Genomic DNA, 15,513 nt, shown 5'->3' on the forward strand with positions numbered 1-15,513 from the left:
AAGTGCGTGATGCAATGATTTTTCGCTTATATGTAGGTATGTATGTATGTATGCATATTATTGATGCTTCAACATGTATCAAACACTTACATTATTTATCTACGTACGTACCTATTTATGTATATATATCGCAATTATGACCTAGGAGATTGCAAAGTTCGTTTATATGTAAAGTTTCGAAGCAAAAAATTGTGCGTTTTGGAGGCGCTCTCTAAAAGTAGCGCCTATGTATGTATAATCGTTTAGCAACAGCTCCATATGTATGCTTCTAACGATGTATTTAAGTATGTATGTATGTATATTTGGCTATCAACTTTAGTTGGGTCCAAAATTGTACGCTTGTATATCGTAGCCTTCTAGACGATTATCAAAAAAATTGCATTTTCATCGCTTTAAGCGTTAATAAAAAAAAACATCTTTTACATTCATACCCACCACCACCTCTCTAGGGCCATGCGAAATTGATGCCAGTCATTTGATAAAATTTATTATTGAACGGCCGATAGAATTCACGCAATCGTTCAATGGCAGCTTCCTCAATATGTGGATGATTGCGTCCTTTCGTTTTGCCTAAACAATGTGGCGTAGAACGAGCCTCCGATTTGAACAGACATGGGAAACCTTTGGTGGCATTAAAGTAAAAATGCTTCTCGGTCACGACACGTTTGAGACCTAAAAAGTCTTGCACACGCCCAATCTCGTAAGCTGGATCCATAATGAGTCGTTCGCCGCTGATAAAAAGTAGTTGGGAGAGCGGAAAGTATTTCAACCATTTCTCCAGATAACGTGAGTAAACACCTATTTTGACTGGTCCCCAGGCGGTGTCAACTACAGCGAAAGAACCATTGACGAAGGCTAAATCTTCGAAACGTTTCATATCCGATTTTTTGCTGGCCGCTTGTGTATAGTCGGATATGGCGCGTGTAACGGGATCACGCACCACTATGAGAAGCCTAAAGAGAAGATAATATATGTATTTAGTTATATAATAAGATTCTTTGGTCAAAATGATTGCAATATATATATGGATATTAGGGCGGGTCGATTTAAAAATCACTCATTGCTCTGTGAAAATCGTATTCTAGGGATAAAAATAAGATACTTTGCCGAAGGAACCATACCTCCGAAACGAATTCTGATGCCCCCCTGATGATCCCTGATTTTCACAGAGCAATGGGCGATTTTTTTGCCTCCCCACAAATCGACCCGGCCTAATGGATATACATACATACACAAGCAAATCAGAGATGTTTTTCTAAAGGCTTCTGTTCATAGGCAGGCAATGGACAATGCATTGTCCACTCTTCAAAAAAAATCATCAAATCAATTTCATAAAAAACTATCTATCTTTCGGTCTCCATCTGGTATCGCAAGGGACCAAAAGGTCTATGCGTGGCTTATCGCCAAGCAGGCTAAACTAACCTAACCTATCTTTCGGATACTGCGTAAAACCGTGGGTTGAGGGATTTTTTTTTAATTTTTCATATGCTTTGTGGTAGCGCGCTATCCTCAAGTGGCCTTCTGACACCAGATTAAGCCCTTCATTTCCATCACCTCTCGCCTCTCAAGTGTTACATCGCGGAGAGGGAAGTCGATTAGCCGCTGCTACTGTGTCTCAGCCTTTCCAGACGCCTCATCTCTTTCTTAGTCTCGCCCACTAAGTCGCATGCCAGATTCCACTCTTCTTTCGAGCGCAGTATTTGTTGCACGAATGCTTCCGGCGAAGGAGGTTCTCCAAAGGATCTATGGAGTTTTCTTTTGCAGAACGGAAGCGCGAAGAATGTGAAGAATATGTGATGAAGATCTTCAAAAACGTTTTCGACGCAGCAATCGTATTAGGGATAGTCGCCGTGGTTGAACCTGTGTAAATAAGCTTTGAAGCAGCCACGTCCACTCAAGAACTGGGTCAGGTAAAGGTCCACTTCTCCATCTGGCCTCTTAGCTTAAACTTTCGGTTGGGAATGGATTTGCGCGTCCAACGCCCCTTGACAGAGTTGATGTATTGATGCAGTTTTCTCGTAACGCCGCACGAGTAGGCGAGCTTGTAGGCTTCTGTGTTCTCGCTATTTGAGCAGCTCCCATTGCTAGTAAGTCTAGCGGATACATTCCAAATATAACTAGGGCTGCATCGTCGGACACCGTTTAAAGGTGGGTTGGGCGTGTTTTAATAAGTCCGTCAAAATCAAAAGAGACAGCGTTGCAACCTCGAATGCAATATTTTGCTAATTTTCCATCTGTTTTGACTTCTGTTGTGATTTGAAACTTACACCTCCTAGGCGTGAGAGCGAACTTCGTGCGCTCATTAAACGTTATTTTTTCCTCAAACTCCATTCTTAATCATCGATTACAAATAGAGAACGACCGAACATCTATGTTTAAGGCGCAACCGAGCCGAACCAAACTTTGTTAAGGGCCCAATAGCTCGGCGGCATTTACACCTTGCTAGCGACGCAATTACTCGATGGAGGAGCAGATAGATATTTCAAAGTAATGTAATTTTTTAGCAGAAAATTTGGGTTTTACACCAGTATCCAGAAAATAAAATTGGCACTAGTAATAAAAACAAACAGTAATAAAAATAAAAAAATAAAATTTCAGAAAATGTTCGTCTAAAGTTCGATTGTTTTTGCCGATCTAAACTGAAATGAACTTTTTTGGCTAAACATGACCGACTTTGAAGTCGAAGCTGAAGCTCGGTTGTTCTTTCATTACGGCTATCCACTACTGGTACCTGAAAAGAAAACCCGAAGATTTTGGTTACCAAACTGACGCCATAACACCAAAAATAACCCATGAAATTCATGGCTGATGGATGAGTAAAAATGCGCCAACTTGAAAAGGCTTATCACGTAGATTAGAGATTTTGCTTATATATTTGGGCAAGTATGAGGTGGCCGCCGTAGCCGAATGGGTTGGTGTGTGATTGCAATTCGGTAGTGCACAGATTCGAAATCCCGTGCACGTAAACACCAATTGATAGAAACAGTTTTTTGTCTTAGTGGCCGCTCCTTGACAGACTATGACAAACCTCTAAGAAAAAGCTCGTCGTAAAAAAACATCTATCGTTCGGAGGCGGCGTAAAACTGAAGGTTCTTCCATTTGTGGAACAACATCAAGACGCTCACCACAAATAGGAGGAAGAGCTTGGGCAAACACCGAAAAATGTCAATTTTACTTAAGTATATGTAGCCGAATGGGTTGGTGCGTGATTACCATTCTCAATTCACAGAGAGGTCGTTGGTTCGAATCTCGGTGAAAGCAAAATTAATAAAAACATTTTTCTAATAGCGGTCGCCCCTCGGCAGGTAATGGCAAACCTCCGAGTGTATTTCTGCCATGAAAAAGCTCCTCATAAAAATATCTGCCGTTCGGAATCGGCTTGAAACTGTAGGTCCCTCCATTTGTTCAACAACATCAAGACGCACACCACAAATAGGAGGAGGAGCTCGGCCAAACACCTAACAGAAGTGTACGCGCCAATTATTTATTTATTTTTATATGTATATGTGAAGAAAAGTTGATTGCCGTGATTGACGACTTTAAAGAAGTTTTTGGCGATGTCCAATAGCATTCCGAGCGAGTTATTATGCCATTTTATATCTATGGGCGAAAAATGTACTCAACAAAACTCACTAGATTCCATGACAGCGTCGAGAGAGTGGACACCTCGAAAACGGAAGAAATCCAAAGTGGGTCTGTCGATCAACAGGATTAAGATGAGAGGTTTTGTTTTTTGTTACGAGTATATTTTCATTAAAATCTGTCAACTTGAAAAGGTTAAACCGATCACAGGCGCACATCGCACAAATCAGGTTCCCCACTTGCCATTAGTTTGACGCAAAAACCCCCTCATTTGCCAAGAAAAAAGCTCACTTGAAGTATGTTTGATACTTCATTAGCGAATAGAGGACATTATTTTCAAGTCAAAACGGTCATTGCCCGACAAGTGATGAATCCTTTAATTTTGTTTAGTACGTAGACCAATTCAATATATTTACATAGGACTAACGCAGTCCTATGGGGCTGGCGACATAAGATAACATGAAATTGATTTTTTTTTAGTTTTTTGCCACTTTCTACATTTCACTTACTTTGTCGCCGCATTCATTTGATGCACCCGCTGAGGTACCTCCTTTGTCACAAAATAGCTTGGCGTCTTCTCCATTGTTATCTGACCCTCGATGGTATACGGCATATGGTGGCGATACCAGCGCAAACCACGCTGATAGTGGCGATCAAAAAAATGCACTTCACAGCCGGCGGCGCGTACATCCGGATGCAGCCGTATGAATTCAAGTAGAGCGCGTGTGCCACTCTTCTTCACGCCAATGATGAGCGTGTCGGGAAGATGACGCGACGGATGTAGGCCTTGTTGGCGCAGGAAACGATATTTGGGTGAACCGTCGGCGGCCTCCTGCGTTGCGGTGCTTGCATTATTATTAGCGTTGTTATTGTTGCTGTTGCTGTTTGAGCCACTTAGCGGCATAATGCGTACAGCGGAGGGCCCACGATTCTTTACGCTTAGTGCTTCCGGCGTGCGCTTCGTTGATATGTCAGCATTAGCGTTACCGGTTAGGAAGCCTTTCTCAGGGGCTGAACGAAAATTTGCGGCATTTGTGGCAGTGGCAGAATCAGCTAAGATATCGGTGGAGAAGAGCAGACTGCGTAAGGGATTCTGCACAGTGGAAGAGGAAAATGAAAAAAAAAAATTGTTTAGCAATAAGCTTATTTGCCATAAAAGTGTGCGTGTGTGTGTGTTGACGTAAATATTTTAGTTATTTGGCAAAGTGGTCATATCAATTATTCGCACACCTTTTGGAATGTACGACTAATACTCGTCAATAGGCACGAATTAAATGTATATGATACATATATTAAGGATATGCAAATTAGCAGCGTTATCGCCAAGCTGCGATTACTCAGATTGTTGAACCAGTTCATCACAAACATTCTTGTGGCTTTCGCTTGTTTTCTCCATCCAATCACATTCAGCGCACAATTTCTGCCAATTTGACGATAATAAAAATGCTCTTCGAAATCTATTCCTATGTGTACACACATACATATGCACAACACAAATGCACTCAATACTTTGCTAATTCAGCTACATTTTTTCCAAAATCACTTATTTTCGGCAGTCAACTGGCTTGATGCAGCGATAATTGCACAATTGCACTGATTTCGCGAAGAGGAAAATTTCCAAATTTCCTGCAACGATTTCCCATCGAAAAGGGTTGATTACATATATACAAATATATATGCATGTAAGTAGGTGTATTACTCCGTTCGTATTGCAGTTGAATGTGTGTGCCAATGAGGCCGATTTATATGTATTTGTGTACACGTATGGAAGCAAGCTAAGCATTTGCAATAAATGTGGACTGGTATGTGTATGGATTGGTGCGGGCGCGATAAATGTCAAATATCCGCCATGAAAATAGCGAGCTATACTTGTTCGTTCTTCACTTCACACAGTTCTCTTATTGAATATTATCAATTGCTACATCTAGTCTCAAAGCTGCCACAGTCACAGCTGTACAGCTGCCATACAACCACAACAAACGCTAAAGGCGAAAACACAGAATGTGAAGAAGCAGCAGAGGCAGAAGCAGAAGCAGGAGCAGACGCAGAAGCAGAAGCCGCAACAGAAACAACTCAAAAACAACTACTAAAAAGTATAAATGACAGTTTGGATTGCTGGTTGCTGCTGGTGCAGGTGGTTGGTTGTTGGGTTGGCCCAAAAGTTCATAAAACTAGAGCCGTACACAGAACGCCAAAAAGTGTTTTCCATGCGTATTTATTCATAAGGATACCTCATTTCACTTTGTGGGGTTGACATTTGTAGCGGCACTCATTACATTGCGCCACTTTTTCTCCCCGTATTCTCGTCGTGAGCGACAGTGGCGGCTAGTTGTTGTATACAATTGTGCCGAATATTGAAGGGTGCACAACGACAGTCAACCCTCTTGTATGTGCATCCGGTAGATTCATTCATGAAAAGCGGCGCAAAATGTGTACATATATGCCGAGTTATTTGTACTTGCGCAGTTGGGCAAGCCGCTCAACTCAGCAGTGGCGGTTAGTGCTTGTGGTTGGGTATACAGAGCGTATGAGTTGAGCTGGGCTAGCGGTGCTGTGTTGAGTGCAGGATTCTCTTGAAATTACTATACTCGCGCGAAACGTCAACCGTGTGCCGAGTTGACTAGCAAAGGCTGTATAATTTAATACATAATTCATGCAAATTTTAAAATCTAAAAAAGGATACAAGAAAGAAAACTTTATTTTTTTATAAAATAATCGCTATACAACAGCCTTCTGTACTCTTGATAATTCCTTCATATTTCCTTCATATTGTTTATTTATAAAGATTGAATATTTATCATGAGTTTGGTTCCGTCAGAAATAAAAAAATATTTTCTTGCAAGGCAAATCTATTAAGGGGTTACATACGTCTAGAATTTTCAATACATCGATGTTTTTTATAAATAGATTATTGTTTTTTATAGTTTTAGGTGTATTTCTGTGCAAGCCGATTGTAAAAATTCCCCATAGATACAAATTTATAGTAGATAATACACCTGCCCGTACACCTCGAGGCGAAATGCACTTGAAAGCTTAAACTCGTTTTTTCCGAAACTATTTTTTCCGGCACGGTCTGCATGATACAGTACATGATACAGTTTTTAATATTTTTTGATGCGGTTTTTTTTTTAATACACAAAATTGTTTTCTCTATAGATTTGATTTTTGATATTTTTATTAAAAAATTTTATAAACATAATTTAAGTATAACATTTATGACGTAAAAGGCATATTTTTTTTAAAATGTGACAAATTGCAGAATTTTTCGAAATTTTAAAAATCCGTCTCGAATTTTTTTACCTTATACAGATCCATCAACATTTCAAGGAAAAATGATGCAGACCGTGAAGCAACTTTTTTCATTGTACTTTGGGTTACGTGACTTTTTATACACTAATTTTTGTGAGGAAAAATTAAAATAAATTATTTTATAAAGTTGAAGTACTAATAAGAAATATATACAATGTTTTTATATTTATTTCTATTGTTATCCCTTCTAAAAACAGTTTTTCTTTTAGCGTATTTTTGGCGCTGCTGGACGTATGTAACCCCTTAAAGGTGTTAACGGCAAATCAGCTGATTTGTTTTTCTTTTTATTTCACCGTGTCCATGTGGCTGTCAGCCCAGAATGAATCAAGGCGGATGCATTTTTTGTTTTCTACTTTGACAATCAAACGTACAAAATATTATTGTTGGTCTAGTGCTACCACTTTTAATGAATGCACCTTGATTTTCTTGCCATCACAACTTAAAATAAATGCTTGAACAATTTCGTTTTGGAGCCTGTTAAAGCTTTTGATGGTATCAATCCTACAAGAACGGTGACCGTAATTTGACCGATCATAGGATGGCCACTCTTGACGGAAATATTCATCTCTACTCTGTGGAAAGTTTCTATCACAATCGTAAGGCGAATGTGAAATATGCGGATCGCTTAAAAAGTCCGTCGAAATTCACAGAGATGGCACTACTGGCGCGTATTGAGGTTCGCTTAATTGGTAGCATCTCTTGAAAGGATATTCATCAAGTTTCAGCCAAATCGGTATATTTTTTGTATTTGATATTTGTTTGAATTGAGGGAGTCGAGTGGTTTTCCTTTTCCATCACTACAACACATCAACTCACGCTTTAGCAGTTGTGGTTGCAAAGTAATGGAAATAGGGCTCCAACTCGTTTCACTCCCCCTCCTATTCTTCAGGCTTGTGATTTTGCATCTTCCTATAACTTTTGGATTTTTTCGATGTCTAATGTTTCACAGTTTTCAGTTACAGTTGTCTTGATGGGAAACCCATCACATATAACTGAAAACCGAGCAATTATATTTTTTCGCTGTTTATTCTTAAAGATGCGTAAATAATTATCACATATTTTTAATACAAGGTGGCACCAATTTAATTAACCAAATATTAATTTCATTCTGGAAATTATGAAATATTTTTTTGAATTACTCGTAGAATATGTTCGGTACTTGTTCACATTTTTATAAATGGAACATTTTTAACATTTTTGGAAACGAATTCTTCAAAAAAAATTTTGAAAAAAAGTTTTTTTTTTCAATTAAAATGAACAAAAGTAAAAAAAAGCTGGAAAAAAAAATTTGTTTTTGTTCAACATATTTGAACAAGAACATGGTTTGGTAATTTTTGATACTTATTTATTTTTAAGCATGGGCTGAGCCCAAATCCCTTAAGCTTGCCTTAACTTTTCGAGTCATATTCAAGCACATACAGCGAATCAGCGAAAAATACCGGGTATCTGCTTTTTTTTTTTTTTTTTTTTTTTTTGTCGGGACAACTAGCAAGTGCAGCACTCAGACATTAATTGAGACCATTGTACTACACTTGGATTCCCTTTTAATTTTCTTTAAATCCACCCGATCTCCGAAGAAATCTAAGTAGATCTTGTGGTGCCAAGGAGCCAAGATGGTCGCTTCTTAACACATCAGTGCCAAAGACCTTAAACCTGATTCGAGCGAAGGCGGGGCAGACACACAGGAAGTGGTCCGCCGTCTCATCCTCCTCTTCACAAGCTGGGCAGAGTACACTGTCTGAGATGTCCAACCTTTCCATGTGCTTTGCCCACAGAAAGTGGCCCGTCATCAGTCCAACCAGCCGTCTACACTCCCCTCTGCCTAATGACAGAAGGGTTTGCGACAGTCGATCGGACATGACAGGTAACATCCTGCGCATTAGTATCGCAACATAGGATGAGGCCCAGACTGCGCCGCTCACAGAACCTCACGAGACTAGTGGCCTTCCCGGGTGGTGGGCCTTCCAGAGCATCGTAAGGAAAATAAGCAGATGCAATCACAAACTTCGACCATCCGCGTCTACCTCTGTAACACACCTCAGCCGCTACCAGGTCTTGGCAACAGAATTGCTCAAGACCCGTCACAGTGAGATGGGATGATACTATAAGACCGGTCCTAGGTCTACTAGAACTCCTGTCATATAATAACGTGGTCCCTTTCAGCGCACTTAAGCCACAGAGACGGCCCCTAAAGACCCAGGGCTCTTGCACTGCTGTTATATGGGGTAATGTGTGCAGCTGGGAAAGCCTTCTACTTAGTAATGCAGTAGCGGCTTTGGAATGCTGCAAATTAATTTGCGTCACCGTCAAGGGACGGTAGCTACAGAAATCGTCCGAGCCAATCATTTGGTATGGGTATTTGGTATTTGGGTATCTGCTTACTAATGCACGTAGCGACGCTTCGATTTGCAAACGGGCGTAATATACGACTACGTACGCTAGCGCTAGATGTTCTTCAAAAGCGACCAGACAACTTTTTTCCAAAAATATTGGACAAAAAAAAATATTTCTTATTAAAATTATTTTAAATTTCTTACTATAGAATTTTTTATAAATCGTACATATTTATGCTAAAAATTAAAAAAAAAATTTTTTAAATATTAAAAAGAACCGAGCATATTTCATAAATTCTATACTATAATTTTCCATATTCAAAAAAAAAAATCTTTATAAAAATGTAAAAAAAAATAAGAAATAGCTTTTTTAAAGTATATTTTAAGAATGTTTCGTCCATCAAAATTAAAACAAAGTTTTTTATAAAAATTTTAAAAAGACTCGAAGATATTTCATTTCGTAAAATTCTATACCATAATTTGTAACAATAAATAAATCTCAAAATTATAATTTTTTTCCACATTGTTTTCAGTTTAGTTCTTATTATACTCTAGTCTGCAAATAAACCAATTTTTAGAAGAGTTGAAGGCAATGTTCAATATAAAGGGTCTTTCAAAAGGCGCGCCTAAATGTTATTATTGTAAAATAAAACATGTAAAAATTGGATTCTTCGAGATTTCACTAGTTTTATTCAAAATACGGCTCTTAACAATTTTATGTGAAGAGGAACATTATTTAAATTTACGCCATGAACAGGTCTATAGGTAAAATCCGCTAAACAGTCGATTCATGAATGCCTAATTGTTGAGAACGTCGAGATATCGATATTGAAGGTTTTTCAGCAACACTTTGCGCTACAGCAGAAAAGTTCTCAACAGAAGGTTAAGTTTTTGGTCTGCCAGTCTATCTATCACGACAGAACCAGTTCGTTGAATTTTTTTCCTTTAGATGTTCGACTCAAAAATAATCACGCACTTTGCGATATGTTGTTTTCAAAGATCTACCATTTTCATAAAAGTTTCAATAATTTTAATTTAATTAATTTCATCAATGGTTACCATCGTACAACTGTCTACTTGACAGATGTCAAAGATGCCATAAAAAAGATACCGTTTAGGAATTATTCATTACTGACATCTAGGCGTTAATTTTGAAAGACTAAAGGTCTTGGATCATTTGATATGGTGACATAACAAGTGGCACTAAAGTAATCCTCCTATCAGAAAATGCTATAAATTTTGCGATTGGCCCCATGTTACGCTATACTGCTCCAGAACGCGGAATATTGCTGACTATTTATTTGACCAATAATCGGTCGGTGACTTTGGCACAACGTGAATTTCGTCGCAGATTTCCTCGCCATCCAACGCCTACTGGTGAAACACTACGCCGTTTAGCCGCTCGCCTCGAAGAGACTGGCACAACATGAGATGCTGCCAGGCGTGGCAGACCCCGGAGTAGTCGTTATGCAGAGAATATTGCTGCTGTAGCCGAAGATGTCATGGAAGCGCCGCCGACATCGACCAGACGACGTGCCACGTAAATGGGTATCAGTCGACGGTCTTTACAGCGAATTTTGGTACAAGATTTGAAGATGTTTCCGTACAAAGTCCAGACGGTGCATCAGCTGTTAGCTGCTGACCGCCAATCGCGTCTAACATACGCTCAAGCCATCTTTAATCACCACCAAGAGGAAGATGATTTTTCATCAAAAATAATCATGAGTGATGAGGCCCATTTCCATCTTAGCGGGTACGTAAATAAGCAAAATTTACGCTTCTGGGGCACTGAAAATCCGCGTGTAACCCACGAAGAGCCATTACACCCGTTCAAAGTCACTGTATGGTGACAGAGCAATGATCAACGAGTTCTTTTTGCCGCAACTTGATGAATTGGGATTGGAAAACATGTGGTTCCAACAGGACGGTGCAACGGCACACACTGCACGTGCCACAACCGATATGCTGAAGGATGCATTTCCCGGGCGCCTAATCTCCCGTTTTGGCGATTTACACTGGTCAGCAAGATCGCCTGATTTGACCGCTCAAGACTTCTTTTTGTGGGGCTTTTTGAAGTCGCCTCAGACTCTTTCAGCTCTTAAAGACAATATCCGTCAAGAATGTGAGGACCTATCGCCGGAAGTTTTGGCCAAAGTGATGGAAAATGCCATAAAAATGGCTCAAATGACAATCAACTGTGGCGGCGGCCATTTACATCATATTCTCGACTTGATGTAAAAAAAATTAAAAGACCAAATAAAAATAATCCACAAGACGAATCAAAGTTTTTCATTTCTTTTTTAAATTACAGCCAAAAACCATCGCAAGGTTACTTTTGCGCCACCTGTACTTGCAGACTCTTCATCAGCCAATTTATCAGCTAACTCGTTCCCTGTAATACCAGAAGTCTTATTTGGGTGCCTGACCTCAACCATTGCAGCTCACTTTAACACGTTAATAAATACATTTTCGTTCTCTCAATATATCTCTAAGCCAGCTAGTCAATACATTAATTTAAGCCTTAATTTATGCGCTCTTTAAAATTTTTAGTTAGGCTTAAAGTGCAGCGAAATTAATTTAAGTTATGGACCCGTTTAGTAAAGCTCACTTTAATGGCGAGATGTATTATACAAAGGGCCCGCAGGCCTTATTACTCTTTTAACTAAATTTCTATCAGCTGAAATGCTTGGTTTTTACAAAGTAGAACTGTCACTTAACTCTCTCCAATTACAATGTTTTCTCGAGTCAAAGATAACGTCTGCTAAATTCCGTTCTTTTATCTCAACACATAAGAAAAAATGATGAGTTTGTCATCAATTTAAGAATTTAGAAATAGTAAAAGCAATCAATCAGTTCGGAAGCTTTGAGAAGAGTAGGTGTGAAAACTATTGTACGCAAAAATGTACCACTTTCCAGACATTTTGGGTATGCGCAGGAGCTGATAGGGGCAACTTTCTATAGAATCTGATTAAATCTGCTTATTTCAGTTTATTTGTGCTTATTCGAGAGTGGCTGTTTTTTCGGCTACTACGGCAAATATGCCTACGTCTACGACAACCTCTGGACGCATTGGTGTGCAGTGCTCGGTGGCATCATAGTTGTGGCTTTGGCTGGTGGGCTGACATTGAGGAAATATATGCAACGCCAATACAGCTACGATCACTTCTACGTAATCTTCTACGGTTTGATATGCTTCGTTATCAGCGCTTGCTTCATGTTGACAGACAATTTGGGTATGTAGCTAACGGCAATAAATGAGCACAATTTGAAGGTGTTCAAGTACACAGCTTTTTTCTCATGCAGATATTTGCTTCTATTTTGGCTTCATCGGCATCGGCACTACGCTTATCCCGTGCTATAGTTACATCAGCATACGCAGCTCCTCGGGTGGTCTTCGACCTGCGCGCTTGGCTCTCGGCAACACACTCTACTTCGGTGGCTTCACTGTGGGCTTCAGCATATTTAACGAATTCGAAGCTCTTTATTGCGGTTGGATTTACATGGGCATCACGCTGTTCATGCTGGCCGGAGTGGTGATCAACGAGATACTGCAATATTTCGGTTTGTACGATTACAAAGTGTCCTATGATGTGGCGTTGAATTTGTTGAATGAGGAAAAATTAGTGTTCATGCCGAATAAGTCGATTTATGCGCTCTTTATGGGCAGGAATGATTTCTTTGTGACGCGCAACCGGCAATGGTTGGTAGTGGGTTTCGCGGCGATTTTGGTGCTGGAGCGTGCGCTTATATATTCTTCGTCATATCTGCAACTGGCTTGGAGCTCCACCTTTGGCTACATGGGTACTCAATATTTGTATGGGCCATGCCTGCTCTATACGCTTGGCTGTGCGGTAGGCTGCATTTTGATGGTGTTTTACAAACCCAAACTAGTTTATCTGATGTTTGGTGCAATCAAAATCACCGCACTCTCTGCGATATTGGGTGTTTATGTCGATAACTCCACAGAGAACTGCTTCTACTTTCTATGTTTTTATTATATCTGTATTGGTGTATACTCCAGTGTGGCTTTTCAGCTTGTTCTCGAATGCACGCCATTGCTTTACACAGAACTGGCTTTAGCGGTGGCCTTCGCAATCGAGCTGCTTGTGTTGGAGGTACTAAAGTATGAGACGAAGGCCGATGATGCATGGCACGAACTACTGGGTATCGGTATATTCAATATACTTTTGACTTTAGTAAGCATAGTGCTGGTACTGATATTTATGCCGCGCTCACGTGGCCTCATTGATATGCGGAATAAGCTGATGGGTATAAATAGGAAAAAAGCAGTGACAGCGCCGCAAATTGGCCCGTGGAATACCCACTTTTTTATGTACCACGATCTGCAACCAGATGATGTGAAATGTGTGAAGTTGGATGGCAACCGAGTGTATCAGCAGTATCCAAAGGAGTCAGAGGACAAAGTGGAGTTGCCAAATGTGTGTGAACGGCTGCCGAGCATTGGTTCAGCAAAGGGCACGTTTTATGGAGAATAGTTGGGTTCAATGGACAGCTTTTACAGTAAGACTTTCTGTTATAATTTACGCATTGAAATGTGGAAGGACATTTTACATGTGCCAAAATATATCTTCTAGGACTAAAATGAATGACGACTTACCACAAAGTTTTTTAGTGATGTTGAAAATAAGTTAATTTACAATAAAATACTTTCTCTTAATAGTTTGAATGGCAATCAAAGGATAAGTGCGAAATATTCTTTAGCAAGGTACATATCAAGAAATCATTTTATTAATATTACTAAGTGGGCCAGACCTAGGGTACATAACGAGTTTATAAAATTTATTCTGTTACCTGATGATAACTTAGGAAAAAATCCCTGTATTGCAAAAATTTCGGACGAATTCAATGCCTGAAGAAGCCCACTTTGGTCAGAAATGTTTAGTTAATTTTTCAGACCGAGTGGAGAAATTGGAAACAACAACAATCGCACAATCTCAGATTGCTTATAATAAAGGAAAATCAACGGAAGGAACACTTCACAATGTTGTAACAAAGAAATGGGAAACTTCTAATTCCTACAGAAATTGTTTTATATGCTTTTTTAAATATTGAACGCGCCGCACAGTGCGGCCGATTCCCAAAAAGCTGGCCAAAAGTCGAAAAAAAAAGTTTCTAGATAGAGTTTTTTTGTCTTTGGGTTGGCTACAGTAATGCCTTGATTAGTGAAAACCGTTCATAGCAACGTCCTGTACCCTAAGTATCCTCTGTATTTTCAGTCGCAACGTGGCCTTCGTTTGAGCATCGTATTACTGTCGATGAATAGTGAAAGTTGTACACATTTGAAAGATTTTGTAATGGAGTAAATTGAACAAAATCAAATGGAATCATCTTCGGAAGGTTAGTTAAATACGAGAAATCTTTAGTACATATCAATACCTCGACACAAAATTTTTAGCTGCAGCAATACGTAGATACATTTTTTGCAATTTTTTTTATAAAATTTGAGTTTTCAAACTGTATAGTAATACAACGCCGTCATATGCTGCTTTGAAACCTATTATAGGCTACTCAAAAAGTAATGGTTACTGAATAAAACAAGATTCAGCTGCTACTACTTGCTACCTTGCGACCCCGAAAACATATAAATTAACATGCATCTTGATTATGTTCTAGAATATACGCTATTTCACGTGAGGGGGTGGCCAATAGGGGTGGAAGGGGGTGGATTTTCAAAATTTTAAGATCAAATTCGTAATCAGCGACCCCGACAACCCCCGAGTAAGAAATTTTGAATCAATTACTTAATTTTTTGAGTTTTGACCAGCTTTTCGGGAATCGGCCGCACTGTGCGCCGTCATTAAAATGTTTCATTTTTTATTTTTTTTTATTTGGGTGAGGTAGGATTCAAAATGCCTTCGCACTTACAGTGACCGTCATCTACGGCGTTGGGGGTGGCTCCCTAAAACAATCTCTCCTTCTCCCCTGGGGAGACTCCCTTCCCAGTCTTCTTACGTCTCTATCTGCGCCGCTTTACGTTTATTGACCTCAATTGTATCCTGTGTCAAGGACCCTTCTCACATAGATGACAGAAGGCATTCTTGAGGGAGGTTGATATTAGCATCATGTGATGCTATCTATCAACCGACGGCAAAACAAATTTTAGACTGATTGATAGGTTAGTTTGCATTTGGCAGCTATTCGAGTAAGACATGTTTCGTGATTTTCGCTAAGATGGAAAAAGATCAGTATCGTTTGGTAATGCGCTTTTTGTTTTTTGGATGGGAAAAAATGCGTGGAGATACAAGCAAAGTTGGATGCTGTCTATGAG

General features: G+C 39.5%; 2 protein-coding genes across 2 annotated transcripts; one reads left to right on the forward strand and one right to left on the reverse strand.

Moving 5' to 3' along the window:
* Window positions 1-445: 445 nt before the first annotated feature.
* On the reverse strand, window positions 446-4,950 carry LOC128856491 (heparan sulfate glucosamine 3-O-sulfotransferase 6). The gene is made up of 4 exons (XM_054091794.1): window positions 4,813-4,950; window positions 4,645-4,675; window positions 4,092-4,524; window positions 446-953 (listed from the first exon to the last, which is right to left on the reverse strand). The coding sequence occupies exons 1-4, from the start codon at window positions 4,948-4,950 to the stop codon at window positions 446-448; spliced, it is 1,110 nt and encodes a 369-aa protein (XP_053947769.1).
* A 7,111-nt stretch (window positions 4,951-12,061) lies between these two features.
* On the forward strand, window positions 12,062-13,928 carry LOC128856493 (uncharacterized). The gene is made up of 3 exons (XM_054091795.1): window positions 12,062-12,149; window positions 12,212-12,457; window positions 12,528-13,928. Exons 1-3 carry the CDS (start codon window positions 12,125-12,127, stop codon window positions 13,718-13,720), a joined length of 1,464 nt encoding a protein of 487 aa, XP_053947770.1. The 5' UTR covers window positions 12,062-12,124; the 3' UTR covers window positions 13,721-13,928.
* Window positions 13,929-15,513: the final 1,585 nt, after the last annotated feature.

The sequence above is a fragment of the Anastrepha ludens genome, chromosome 3 (assembly GCF_028408465.1).
Source record: "Anastrepha ludens isolate Willacy chromosome 3, idAnaLude1.1, whole genome shotgun sequence".
NCBI lineage: Eukaryota > Metazoa > Arthropoda > Insecta > Diptera > Tephritidae > Anastrepha > Anastrepha ludens.

Coding starts and splice junctions, on each gene's coding strand:
- LOC128856491 (XM_054091794.1), bottom strand. CDS start 4,950: ATGTTTGTGATGAACTGGTTCAACAATCTGAGTAATCGCAGCTTGGCG. Junction 4,525..4,644: donor CAGTCTGCTCTTCTCCACCG/ATATCTTAGCTG, acceptor CGCCGGAAGCAC/TAAGCGTAAAGAATCGTGGG. Junction 954..4,091: donor CAAATGAATGCGGCGACAAA/GTAAGTGAAATG, acceptor TCTTCTCTTTAG/GCTTCTCATAGTGGTGCGTG.
- LOC128856493 (XM_054091795.1), top strand. CDS start 12,125: ATGTACCACTTTCCAGACATTTTGG. Junction 12,150..12,211: donor CCACTTTCCAGACATTTTGG/GTATGCGCAGGA, acceptor TGCTTATTTCAG/TTTATTTGTGCTTATTCGAG. Junction 12,458..12,527: donor CATGTTGACAGACAATTTGG/GTATGTAGCTAA, acceptor TTTCTCATGCAG/ATATTTGCTTCTATTTTGGC.